The sequence below is a fragment of the Coffea eugenioides genome, chromosome 7 (genome assembly GCF_003713205.1).
Source record: "Coffea eugenioides isolate CCC68of chromosome 7, Ceug_1.0, whole genome shotgun sequence".
NCBI lineage: Eukaryota > Viridiplantae > Streptophyta > Magnoliopsida > Gentianales > Rubiaceae > Coffea > Coffea eugenioides.
The window spans coordinates 4,800,185-4,813,750 of NC_040041.1; the positions used below are offsets into that span (position 1 = coordinate 4,800,185).

Genomic DNA, 13,566 nt, shown 5'->3' on the forward strand with positions numbered 1-13,566 from the left:
GGCTCGCATATCCTCATAACTTCCGCCAGCTGATCATGCTCCTGTTCACTTTTCATCTTCTATAAATAACCCCACGCAGGAGTACCCTCCGCGTTCGCCTAACTGCATCCCGGGAGAAACAGCCTGAGACATTTATAGAGAGAGAGAAGACTAGAGAGGGATAGATATACGGAAATCATTTTAGAGAGAGAAAAGGAGCAGGGGAAATCGATCTATGCAACCGAAGCAAAACGCATCGGTCGGATCATTGATAGAATTGGATCGTTTTTCCGGCGATTATGAGCTGGTTTGATAAGCTACGGTGTTCATCTAGTCTTAGCCGGTTTATAGCCGGCCTTATGCTCTTTCTTTTATATCATTCATTCCAATTAATTTCGAATTTCTTGATTCCTATACACCCGTAAACTTTTAGTTGTAAGATTATCTTTTAGATCAGAGAAATTTGTTTTCTGTTGAAATTTGGTTGGTGGCGTTCTCGTGAATTTAGCTCAAGTTCATTCGACCGACAAAAAAACAAGAGTTATTGAACTATTTGCCGACTTGTTTCCGTCGTTCACTTGGAATCTCATGGAAGCTACAGATGATGATGATTCTTCTTCTTTCCCCGGCTATTTGCTGGACGGTTCGTATCTTGGAATTTCATTAATCCAAGTCCTTTTTTTTGTTGAATTCTATTTCTAATTTAATTGTGTTTTTATTTGAATGTGAATGTGTGTAATGAGATTCTTGTGAATGATTTCGAGTTTTTTGGTTGATTGTATCTTTGATTAATGCTTGCTTCTGTCTGTTGATGCCATGGATTAAGCTGAGAATTATTGAAGACTTTCTTATTTATTTTAATTTCTTTTTGGCATGGGTTTTTCTTCCCTTGCTTCCAAGTTGTTTGCTTGCAATAAGACGCTCTTAAAATTTTATATTTAGTTTTCATTTAGCTTTTTATGGTGCTTAAAATTCACGTAGCCACACTTTCTGATTTTTTGTTATGCAATTAGCAGGTGCTTTTTCCCCCCGAATTGACAGGCGACAAAGTTCACTCCCTTCTGTGATTGTAATTGGTGGGGGTATTTCTGGGATCGCTGCTGCTCGTATCCTACAGAATGCATCTTTTAAGGTATTTTCTGGTTGATAAGGTATTGTGTTTCCATGTCAGGTGATGCAATTTTCATGTTTGCTTTTCTCTTGTTAAACTTTCTATAATCGTGCAGGTGCTGTTGTTGGAGTCACGCGATAGAATTGGTGGGCGCATACTCACTGACTACTCATTTGGTTGCCCAATTGATATGGGAGCATCGTGGTGAGCTTATTTTCCAATCTTCTTTTGCAGTGTCTGTTTCAGTGACTCTTTGAACTCTTTGTTTCAAAATAGGTCTTAAATGGCTCGAGTTGACTGTGATTAAAATGTTTCTTGGTAATCCTTTCTCTCCCTCTCTCCGCATCTGTGTGTGTGAGAGAGAGAGAGTGTGTGTGTGTATTTGCCTCTGTCTCTCATTGTCTCTGCGTTTTTGGGTGCAGGAAAATGGAAAAATAATACTTTTCTAAGACATATGGCTTTTGCATGGAATGTTTTAGTCAGTTGCTGTTTTGTTTTGATACAAAAACCTGAAAATACCATAAGTGGATACTTTACTAACTTTGTTATCTAGTGTTCCAGGCTTCATGGTGTTTGCAATGAGAATCCTTTGGCTCCTCTAATTCGCCGTCTAGGGCTTACTCTTTATCGTACCAGCGGTGACAACTCAGTGCTGTATGATCATGATTTGGAAAGGTAAAATTTTGAGTGCTATACCTTTCTATGTTAAACAGGCTGAACTCTGCTAAGTTAAGTCATTAATCAACTCAAGCTGGCCATCTTGTTCCTTTCAGTTATGCACTATTTGACATCAAAGGCCATCAAGTTCCTCAACAGACTGTTATAGAAGTTGGAGAAGTATTTAAGAAAATCCTCAAGGAGGTATGCTCTTTATTTCTGCAGTGTTTCTCCGTAAGCATTTTATTGGGCCATTCGATGGGTACTGATGCATTTAATTTTTCCCAGACGGATAAAGTGAGGAATGAACACACTGATGACATGTCTGTTTCGCAAGCCATATCAATTGTGCTGGATAGGCATCCTGAACTGAGGTACAAAAATATGTGGTCCTCTTTCTGTTTCTGGATTCTCAATTCTGAACTGTATTATGTATAAATTTGCTTCATCTATGTCTAGACAAGAAGGGCTTGCCCACGAAGTGTTGCAATGGTACATATGTAGAATGGAGGCGTGGTTTGCTGCAGATGCAGATATGATATCTCTGAGAAGCTGGGATGAGGCAAGTTCATGTCTCTCATTGCTTATGCTATTTAACTTTATTTGGTTATGCTAATGGAAATGCAATTGTTGCTATCCCCTTCATCTCCCTACCGTGTCCTGAGTTTATGGCTCAAAACCTAAAATATGCTAATACAGGAACCAATAGCCAAGTTAGTTTGCTAGAACTATCTTCAGTAGATCATACTTGTTTTTATATAGTAATGTTACTGTAAAGATTTTTGAGGTTTTTGTCACCCATTAGTATTTACATGGTTCATGGCATCCAATGTGTAGGAGCAAGTTCTTTCTGGTGGTCATGGTCTTATGGTGCAAGGTTACTATCCACTAGTAAAAGCTATGGCAAAGGACATTGATATACGCTTAAATCACAGGTATGCTGGCAGTTTTCTGTTGCAAAAGAATTCATTGCCCTCTGGACTGTTTTATTGGTACTAAAAATGTTCCATTATGTATCTTCTTTTGTTAAGCTAGTCATGCTGTTGGATGTAATTTCAATGTCATTAAACATGTTTTTGACTTTCTGTTGTTGACTTATTTATCCTAGCTGTTAACAACGCAATTGTTTGGGGGGGGGGGGACTACATAAACGAACAACTGAAGCTTGTGATAATTGTAGTAGTACTCTTTTAACAGTATTTTGCGTGGCATCCACGTTTTATGTGATGTTCCTTTTCTTTTTCATTACATCTAGATTGAATTGCTTACCTTATTAATCTGTTCTGAGACATGATCTCAGTTATTAGCTTTTCAGTGCCGGAACCTTTGGAACTTTTTAGCAAAACCTTCTCTTTAAATTATTTAAGGTTCTAATAGTTTCTAGCTACTAGAAAATTGCTTTCCTGTAATTCTTTGGAATTTGATTCATTTTTTCTGTTGCAACTATTAGAGTTAAAAGGATTGCCAATGGATATAACAAGGTGATGGTTACAATTGAAGATGGCAGCAATTTTGTTGCTGATGCTGTAATAGTAACAGTCCCTATTGGGGTTCTGAAGGCCAACTTAATTGCTTTTGAACCCAAGTTGCCCGAATGGAAACTTGCTGCAATATCAGATCTTGGTGTAGGGAATGAAAATAAGATTGCACTACTGTTTGACAAAGTGTTCTGGCCAAATGTGGAGCTACTAGGGATTGCTGCACCTACTTCCTATGCATGTGGCTACTTTTTGAATCTCCATAAAGCAACAGGCAATCCCGTCCTTGTTTACATGGCAGCTGGAAGGTTTGCTTATGACCTTGAGAAGCTTTCAGATGAGGCTGCTGCTGATTTTGTAATGTTGCAGCTGAAGAGAATGTTTCCTGATGCAACAAAGCCGGTAAGTATTAATTTAGCATATGATTGTTAGCCTTCATTGTGTTTGACATGTTTACCTTTAACTAACTGCTGATGAAGATATTAGTTTTCAGCAAAATAAGGTGTGGAAAAGAACATCACTTATTTTGCAAGCAATTTATGCTGTTGAAGTATTTAGACAGTCGCATTTAGTTTTCACTTAGTTATGGATATGTTGTTGCTGGCATATTAATTGGGAAATAGTGTAGCATGTTCTGATTCTTGGGTCTCTAGATGGTATATCATGCCCATCTTTTTTCCCTTGGATGCATCCAAGAAATCTTAATCCTTGAATTACTAAGAATGTCCGTTGTCCCTTGTCCTACAGGTCAAGTATCTAGTGTCACGCTGGGGATCTGATCCAGACTCTCTCGGATGCTACTCTTATGATTTGGTTGGAAACCCAGAGGACATATATGACAAGCTCCGAGCACCAGTGGGCAATATTTACTTCGGAGGTGAGGCTGTTAGCGTGGATCATCAGGGATCTGTTCATGGTGCCTACTCAGCCGGAGTCATGGCTGCAGAAAATTGTCGCAAACATCTTATGGAGCGACTTGGAAGCGGGGACAAGATTCAGCTCGTCTCTTGCAGGGAGGAAATTCTTGAAGCAACTGTTCCTCTCCAGATATCAAGAATGTGAATCTTCATGGTAGTAGATTTCACTTAAATCTATTTAGGATGCAAGTAACTGCATCCAACTGTATTGTTCCAATCCAATGAAAACGACGTTGTTTACTTTTCGGGATATCTTTTCAATATCAACTAATATTCTTCCGGGTGCAATCTGATGCCTGAAAGATCTTGAGCTGAATTCATTATTGGTTATTCTAATTTATGCATGAATGAATTTTCGACCAGTTGTTCCGATGACCTGAACTCTGTTTATGTAGTAGACAAGATTCTTTTGACTGATTCTATATGGATTACTAGTAAAAACCTATCGTCTTTCCATCTGGGTCTACAGCATCATTCCCTCTCTTCAATTTTTCTTTTTAATGGCGCGATTACCAAACATATTTCTATTTATTTATAGTTGTTTAAACGTAATGGTATGAGTAGTTTAAAAGTTCACATCAGTAAACGTAACAGTGTGAGTTGTTTAAAAGTTTGACATTAGTATCTAAAAAATAGGGTCAATTACATCTACTCCCTTGAAGTTATCCAAACTATAAATTAAGCTCTCAGATTTAGGCAAACTACAGAAAGGGGATTTGGGGCAGGAACCGGTTTCAGGAAAGGTTGATGGTCAAGATTTGGTCAAAAAAATATAAGATTCTGATTTTATTTTGTACATTATTTTTCACATCACGTGCGAAACTCACAAAATTTTATTATATAATTACATGTTGTGCAAAATGAATTATATCATGTGCAAACTAAGTTACATTTTATGTAAAATATATAAAATCGATTCGATCGGTTTCTCCGTTGACTGTTCCCGTTCCAAATCCACCTCAATCTCCTGACTTCATAAAAAATACACCCTTGCAATTAGGCATGGAACGATAACTTCCCAACTTCAATAATATCAGCAACAATTATAAATCTCAAACCCTAAACTACCCCTAAAATCCTAACTCTTTTTTTTCCCTCGCCCGATAAACATAACAGTGGACAAGCCTCATCTATCAATATTATATACCGTCTTTACAGACTACAGTGGACACTTTTTTTGCTAGATTTGCCATTAGTTTGGTCTTGATGACATAAGTGCAAGGGAGGAAAATATAATTTGACCAAACTATAAGGCCTATCTCTTAGTTAAGCTAAATCTGAGGGGAGGTAAATGCAATTAATCCCAAAAGATAAGGGGTAAATAACTAAATATTCCTCATTTTAAACTTCCAACAAAAAATTTGCATCCGTGACCAAAAATTCACAGTGTTTTTGAAATAGAATTTTGCGATACAAAATTATTTCTTAAAAAAAAAAAACCCATGGCACAACTACTTTTTTTTTTACTTTTTTTTTTTTGCCCTTTTCTGCTGCCATTTTGCCTTCAATAGTCATGGTCGGTGGGGAAGAACACAAATCAAAATTGTTCGGTCTAACTAATGTCCCCACAACTCTCACTCAACTCATTAGCCCTCTCACCCGAGCAGCTTTTCGATTAAAAAGTCATAGATTATTTAAGCCCAAAAAGATTCGAAACTCAAACCTCCCTCTTTTCTGTTCTTATCGTCGTCTTCCTTCAAGCTTCACAAGCTTGCCTAATCAAAATTCCATTTCTACGAGACCTTTTAGCTTACCGCGCCACCTCCAAAACGTCCATCTTCTCCGCCATGGCAACCACCGCTCACAATAATCTCAATGCCAAACTCGTAAGCCTAATACCCAAATATTCCATTTCCATAGTTTATAACCGATTTCTTTCTTCTCACTATTTGTTTGAAAATTTTTGGCAGGTTTTGTTAGGGGATATGGGAGCTGGTAAATCGAGCCTAGTCTTACGCTTTGTAAAGGGCCAATTCCTCGAATTTCAAGTAAGTGGTAGTCGTATTTTATACTTTCTTAACCTAATTAATCCAGATGATGGAGGATTAGATGATTGGAGAATTAATTATATAGGAATCGACGATCGGAGCGGCGTTTTTCTCGCAAACGGTGTCGGTGAACAATTCGACGGTGAAGTTCGAGATCTGGGACACTGCTGGTCAAGAGCGCTACCACAGCTTGGCCCCCATGTACTACAGGGGCGCTGCTGCTGCTATTATTGTCTATGACATTACTAGCACGGTACTGTATACCTTTTATTTTTTTCTTTCCGATGCGTGCGTGATTAGCCATGCATGCATTTAGGCTTTATACAAAGATAGTAATTCTGTATTTGGTTCTTGAATCTCGAGCATTTGATTTAATTGAGGCTGTATTTGGTTTTCTATCAAAACTGGAATCGGAATTTGAGTTGTATGATGTTGTAATGAAACCATGTTTTTATAAGATTCCATGTACGTTTCCGTTGGAATGTTGGTATTTTATCGGACTTTTATGACAAGAAACTTGGTATACATGCTTAATATACGATTAAATTGAGGCTGTGTTTGGTTCTCTATTAGAAATGAAATCGTATAATATTCATGCAAGCTACATTTTCATGGGATAATTTGCCAGTTTCAATTCTGATGAAAAATCAAACACAGCTTCAGCGATAAAGGAGCTTCAAGAATTGAGCTCACTTGAAGCAGCTCACTGAGGAGATGCTAATTTTGAACTCACAATACTGGCTGTAGTTGATAATCTCCTTATTTTTTAAGTTGAGCATCCTGAACTTGTTTGAATTTTGTGCATAGAGATCGTCGCGAGCATTGTAGACATTTTGCCAGCAAGCTGTTTAGTGTACTCCTTTTTGGTTGTGAAAGCACTAATTCATCTTTGATAGCTATTGTCATATGAGTTTAGAGTTGCAATCAAATGAATTATGATTACCGGCTTTTCCTGGTGGGTTTTTTTAGGTGAATGTATGTGACTACCACATGGTTTGACTGTGGTTACCTTTATGTGACTTTTTTGGAGCTCTTGGCTTGACAGGATTCATTTGCACGGGCTAAGAAGTGGGTGCAAGAACTTCAGAAGCAAGGTGCCCAACACTAACCCTCTTTACTCCTTAACTAGGACATTTAAGAAAAGAACAGATATATGCTTTGATTACAGGAGAGGTCGATAAAAAGAAGACGAATTTAATCAGTCAAGTTATTTTCATCCAACGGAATAATATCTTCCTTGTATAAGGATAGGCCTTTGAAAGTTCTAGTTTGCAGTGACTTGATCATCTTGATTTTGTTGTTGTTTTGCAGGTAATCCGAACCTCGTTATGGCGCTTGCTGGAAATAAAGCTGATATGGAAGATAAGAGGAATGTGACTGCAGAAGTAAGTACAATCTTGTCTTGCCAAAAAATAAGAAGTACTATCTTTTCATAGATTGTGGTTGGTCGTGCCTTCTTTACTGATTTCTTTTCTGTGACTATTTTTTCAAGTTAATATCTAGTTGGTCACTACATTCATGCATCCACCATCATAGTTCCGCTATTTTCTTAATGATATTTACTTCGCACTGCAAGCATAGAGTAGACAAAATAGTGATATTTCGTCCTACATGTTGCTCATGATCCTTCAGAAATAGAGAACCTATCATCTGTGAATTTACAAATTGAAGTGTGGAAGATAACACAATCAAACAACATTGAACGATTTTGGAGGGGAAATATGAAGCTGATTCTTTGACTGAATGCTATGGACCAGGAAGTTACCCACATTATTAGATACACTGCCCATGACATATCCATTAAAATCTTAGGGAAAAAGAACCACGTCATCACTGTGCTATGGACCAGGAAATTACCCACATTATTAGATACATTGCCAATGACATATCCATTAACATCTTCGGGAAAAGAACCACGTCATTGCTATGTTAGATAGATGAGAAGAAGTTTGTTGGGTTGTTAATTGGATGCATGTTTAGGCTTTTGATCACCTTGTTCAAAAGAAGAGGATGGGAGTCGATACAATCCTATAAATACATCAGGAACCCTTTTTGACTTGCTCCCCCAATCTACAATTGGTGAAGTGCAAAATCTGTAGTGAAGATGAGGACTGTAAGGTCACCATGGATACATAATGCTGAGAAACATTAGTTGTACCTTTTTTTTTCTTTTATAGGATTCATATACTTCTCTGAATGATTCAAGCATATCTGGTCTTTGCTTAGTTATCTTTGTCCACGTTTTATGTGGACCGTTGCTGCTTGCAACCTTGAACTTGTTGGAGGCTGTGACAGCATCACATGTGGCAGTTTGAAACAATTATATCATTTTACATAAATGTACAAGATCCGTATATGCGATCTTCTCTATGTTGATTGGTTATTAAATTTAGGTTTTGGATGCATCCTTTTTTTTAGGCTTGACCTATTGCTTTTAGTCCTTTCTGGGGCTGGATTGAGATATACTCTCACCCCATTCACATTTTATCTAGGTGAATGTCCTTTGTTTCACTATATGTCTGATTAATTCCAATATCCAATAATAATCTATATTGTTATAATGTCTGGTTCTCTTCTGGCTTTAAGTCTATTTTTTTTAATGTAGTATGTTTACCTCTCCCTTGCGGATCATTTTACAGGAAGCACGCGTATATGCAGAGGAAAATGGTCTTTTTTTCATGGAAACCTCTGCTAAAACTGCTATCAATGTTAATGATATTTTCTACGAGATAGGTTTGTTCCTTTGTTCTTTTTTTTTTTTAATTGTCTAATTTGTTTCTTTCTCTGGAGTTGGATTTAGTTTTCTATTGGCATTCTTGATTTTTCTTTACTTGTTTTAATTATGAGGAAATTATAAGGCAACTTACATTTAAGTGGATTTGTTGTTGGTCTGTGCAGCAAGGAGGTTACCAAGAGCTCAACCTGCTCAAACCCCTGCAGGGATGGTTCTTGTTGACAGACAAGGAGAAGGGTCCCGAGCTGCAACATGCTGTGCTTAAGAGTGTTGTGATATGTTCCTTTGACCTCAGATGTATTTGTTTCTTAACCTTGTTTATGTATATTTGTAAGGAAGTTATATGATACCATTACCTTATCCTTCATGTAACACAATTGAGTGCATTCCTCATTCCAATTGGGGGGGAGTAGTTTCTGTGGAGCATGTAAAAGATATCATTGATTTAGAGCAAAAATTCGAAGGCCTTTCTAAAGGAAGCATTGTGATTGAGTAGAAAGTTCCCCTGGATCAATCTTTTTGATTTTCGGTTTTTGTTGGATGATTAACTTTGTCACCCTTTATCTGTTGAAGTAATATTCCAGCCTGCAGTTTTAACATTTTCTTTTACGTGGATCACTCTTGTTGAAATTTGCGAGAAATCAACTAGATTGGGACAAATAAATATGCTATGGCGTTCTTGTACTTTCTTTAATTTGTTCGAGTTTGCATCTGTATCTGATTATTTGTGGCTGCTTGAGGGCCGTATTCTCCATGGTTTGGTAATCACGCCTCTTCATTCATTATAGCTTATCGAACCTCAGATGTATATTACTCATGGGGTGTAACTTAACGGGTGGGGTGCTGCACTGATTACTGGCAAGAAAATCATGAAGGGGCACCTTTGTCCTAAAATCAGGACTGCTGCTGCTGCCTGAAATTATTTCACTGCATGCTCGCAGTTTGAATTGCTGTATTGATAGATTTCATTTTTACTGGATTTACCAGTTTGTAGCAGGAATTCTGATTTTTCAAGCTCCGATAGAAAATTTCGAGAACTATTGGAGGTTATGTGATCAAAAGGATCAAGGACCTGGTGAATATTTTGTCTAACTTGTAAATGAGTAACCTGTGCCGGTGCCACTCTGCAAAAGCATCTATTTTGGATCCAAGTTTCTCCTGGTTCCAATTGTATTTGAGGTCCTTGAAGAGACCGGATTTGAATTTCCCTTCTATTTTTTTTTTGGGTCTACAACAGCAACTATTTGACCTAGAGAGGCACAAAGCACTAAGTAATGCACTAGGCAGCGGGATTTAAATCCCCAACCTAATGCACGAGAGAGTTTTAAAGGAGCCCTCCCAGGCATTGCCCATTGGACCAAGATCGAATGATTGTAATTTGATTTCATACATGATGGTTTCTTTTGCTAGATGGGCGAACTCACCCGTCACTCCGTTTTAGGTCCATACAACAAATATCCAGCCTCTGAACCAAACAGTAACATAATGGGACTTTGGGGCCTCTTGAGCTTTGTACCACCAATTTCTAGCCAGAAATCTTTGCAGTATGTTTGCCACTCAAGGCCCTCGTACGGTAATAAAAGTCGTGTTGCACATCATTCTCCACACACTCTGATTGAACTGTATTCGGCAATTGCAGGAAAAATATCTTTTGTTAGTTCTTGTTGACATCCAGCATGCCGCCTGTTTGTTTCAGATATCATTGTCGGGCCCCTGAGCTTTATTCTCGATAACAGTTGGGAGGCACAGATTTTTGAAGGTTGCCCACTAAGCGAAAGTTTACATATGTAAAGCAAGATCCACATCCCTTCCTTTTTTTTTTTTCTTTTTTTTTAAGGCAAAAATTTTTACCACAAAAACTCAATTTGTTAACTTTAAAGATGTGATTTATGGACTGCTACAAGGTTTTGATTCGATCAGTCGCTTTTGCAGATTGCAACACTGGTGCCTCTCTTTCGACAGTAGATAGCACTAATTTAATTGAATGGTGAATGGTGAATGGTGAATGGTGCTACCTGCAAATATTTCTGAGATCAACAATTTTTTGATCTTCTATCAACCAAGTTAATAATTTAACTACTACTTCTAAGTTCTAACAACCCATCTAGGCCTGATCTTCCATATCAACAAGGTCGTCCTGATGACTCGAGAATTGCTTACCCGTCCATCTAGCCCACTGCAACCCTCAATTATTTGGACTGTAGCTAACAAATCCTTGCTTGATTGTCGATTGATGGCAACCAACTCTTTGTCCCCTCCAAAAAAAAAGGGACAAAATTGGTGTTATGGTACAGAAACCAGAGAAGCCAGGGCTTTGCAGGAATCAGAAGGGAACAAGCTCAAACTAAGAAATCAATTATCAATGAATCAATAAAAGTGAACAAATTGAACTCCAACTTTCATTAATTGGATCTGGAAACAAATTACAAGACCAGAAATAATGGATTTAGCTAAGAAGGGGAAAGATTGAAGGAAAGTTTGAGAGGGAAAAATGAGGATTGATCCTCAAGTTAATTCAGACGAATCTGAGAGAATAATTCCTAAAAGCTACCAGAATAGAGCAGACAAGCCTGCTTTTATTGTTAACAGACCCTAACAGAATACTAGCTAGACTAATAAGAGTAAGACACGTGTCCAAAGCATCTGCTAGTTGCCGCGCGTTTTGAATTTCTGTTGGAGTAGTTGAATCCCAGGAAAGGCGTGATTCTCTGATCACGCCTTTGATGACCTTCAGGCCCAGTGATCACGTCTTCCTCTGCTGACCTTCACGCCTCCATTGCTTCTGCTACCTAGTTCCTGCTTCTGTGTCCTTGGATAAACCCCCATTTCATTACAATACCTCCCCCCCATAAAAAACCTTGTCCTCAAGGTTGAAACTGAGGAAACTTCTCCCTGATCAACAAAGCATCTTCCCAAGTAGCATCTGTAGGTTCAGTTCCCCACCATTGTATTAGCCACTGGGAGACAGCAGCATTTCCTCTTTTGATCATTCTTCTTCCCAGCAACATTACTGGTTCGACCCTGAGTAATCCCTTTTCATCAGTATCTGGGAGCTGCAAGATAGGTGTGGCTTTGTTCCCCAGCTTCTTCTTCAACAGGGAAACATGGAACACAGGATGGATCCTAGATGCAGTAGGCAATTTAAGCCTGTAAGCCACCTTACCAATCTTGCCTTCTATGAGGTAGGGACCAAAGTACTTAGCAGACAGCTTGGTATTGCTTCTCACCATCACTGATGATTGTCTATAAGGTTGTAGCCTCAAATAGACCCAATCACCTATTTGGAACTCTCTCTCACTCCTGTGTTCATCAGCATACTTTTTCATCTTCTCCTGAGCAGCCTTCAGATTTTTCTGTAGCAGATCATCCATTTGTTTCCTGTCCCTTAAGTAATCCCCCACTGTTACCACCTTAGCTTGCTCATAGGGGCCAAGAGCTAACTGAGGGGGTTTAGATCCATACAAGGCTTCAAAAGGGGTCATCTGGATAGTAGTGTGGTGAGTAGTGTTATACCACCATTCTGCCAATGACAGCCACGTGCTCCATCTCTTGGGTTCCAAGTGAGACATACACCTGAGATACATTTCCAACACTTGGTTGACCCTCTCTATTTGGCCATCGGTTTGAGGATGGTAGGCTGTGCTCATATCCAGCCTTACCCCCTGTAGTGTGAATAATTCAGTCCAGAACTGACTGATGAAGATTTTGTCCCTGTCTGAGACTATGCTCTGGGGCAAGCCATGCAACTTACTGATATGATCTAGGAAGAGCCTAGCTACCTTAGGGGCATCAAAAGGGTGAGTTAGGTTCAGGAAATGTGCATACTTAGTAAACCTGTCCACCACAACCATGATGGTATCTTTCCCTTCTGATTTAGGTAACCCCTCAATGAAATCCATGGTGATGTGACTCCAGGAGTGTTGTGGGATAGGAAGAGGTTGGAGAAGGCCTGGATAGGCCACACGTTCATCTTTGCACCTCCTGCAAGTATCACATTGCAGTATTGTTGTTTGGATTTCTTTGAACATACCTGGCCAGTAAAACAGCTGCTTAGCCCTCATCCAACTGGCCTGTATGCCTGAATGTCCTCCTAGCTGAGAGTCATGAAGGGTAGAGATGAGTTTCTTCCTTATGTCTCCCCCCTGACCTACTACAATTCTCCCCTTATACCTCAGAATTCCACTTTGATAGTTGTAATCTGAGCTCAGTCCTGGACAGGTGAGAAGACCCCTGATGATATCCTGTGCCCAGTCATCTCCCATATAGCTTCCTACTACCTCCTTCATCCATTCTGGAGTGACTGTGGAGGTCACTGCACATTCAGCTTCATCCCTTCCTCTCCTGGAAAGTGCATCTGCTACTACATTCTCCTTCCCCTTTTTGTAGCAGATCTCATAGCTTAACCCCATCAGTTTAGTCAGCCACTTCTGTTGGAGAGGGGTGGTGATCCTCTGTTCCAGCAGGTATTTCAAGCTTTGATGGTCAGTGTTGATGATGAAATGATGTCCTTCTAAGTAGTGTCTCCACTTAGTGACTGCTGTGACCAAGGCAAGCAACTCCTTTTCATAAATTGATAATCCCAAGTTCTTCTGTCCCAAGCTCTGACTGAGGTAAGCTATGGGTCTCCTGTTCTGCATCAAAACTGCCCCAATTCCTCCATAACAAGCATTTGTTTCGACCACAAAAGGTTGGGAGAAGTCTG

General features: G+C 39.0%; 2 protein-coding genes across 2 annotated transcripts; both read left to right on the forward strand.

The window, feature by feature from the left end:
- Window positions 1-87: 87 nt before the first annotated feature.
- Window positions 88-4,562, forward strand: LOC113777646 (probable polyamine oxidase 4). Its single transcript, XM_027322799.1, has 10 exons — window positions 88-622; window positions 996-1,111; window positions 1,206-1,294; window positions 1,652-1,765; window positions 1,864-1,951; window positions 2,036-2,121; window positions 2,207-2,309; window positions 2,585-2,682; window positions 3,198-3,627; window positions 3,973-4,562. Exons 1-10 carry the CDS (start codon window positions 568-570, stop codon window positions 4,285-4,287), a joined length of 1,494 nt encoding a protein of 497 aa, XP_027178600.1. The 5' UTR covers window positions 88-567; the 3' UTR covers window positions 4,288-4,562.
- A 1,146-nt stretch (window positions 4,563-5,708) lies between these two features.
- LOC113778290 (ras-related protein RHN1) lies at window positions 5,709-9,463 on the forward strand. Its single transcript, XM_027323643.1, has 7 exons — window positions 5,709-5,968; window positions 6,053-6,130; window positions 6,216-6,383; window positions 7,176-7,224; window positions 7,442-7,515; window positions 8,770-8,863; window positions 9,029-9,463. The coding sequence occupies exons 1-7, from the start codon at window positions 5,930-5,932 to the stop codon at window positions 9,127-9,129; spliced, it is 603 nt and encodes a 200-aa protein (XP_027179444.1). The 5' UTR covers window positions 5,709-5,929; the 3' UTR covers window positions 9,130-9,463.
- The last annotated feature ends 4,103 nt before the right edge of the window (window positions 9,464-13,566 follow it).

Coding starts and splice junctions, on each gene's coding strand:
- LOC113777646 (XM_027322799.1), top strand. CDS start 568: ATGGAAGCTACAGATGATGATGATTCTTCTTCTTTCCCCGGCTATTTG. Junction 1,766..1,863: donor TATGATCATGATTTGGAAAG/GTAAAATTTTGA, acceptor TGTTCCTTTCAG/TTATGCACTATTTGACATCA. Junction 3,628..3,972: donor TTCCTGATGCAACAAAGCCG/GTAAGTATTAAT, acceptor CTTGTCCTACAG/GTCAAGTATCTAGTGTCACG.
- LOC113778290 (XM_027323643.1), top strand. CDS start 5,930: ATGGCAACCACCGCTCACAATAATCTCAATGCCAAACTC. Junction 6,384..7,175: donor TCTATGACATTACTAGCACG/GTACTGTATACC, acceptor TTGGCTTGACAG/GATTCATTTGCACGGGCTAA. Junction 7,516..8,769: donor AGAGGAATGTGACTGCAGAA/GTAAGTACAATC, acceptor ATCATTTTACAG/GAAGCACGCGTATATGCAGA.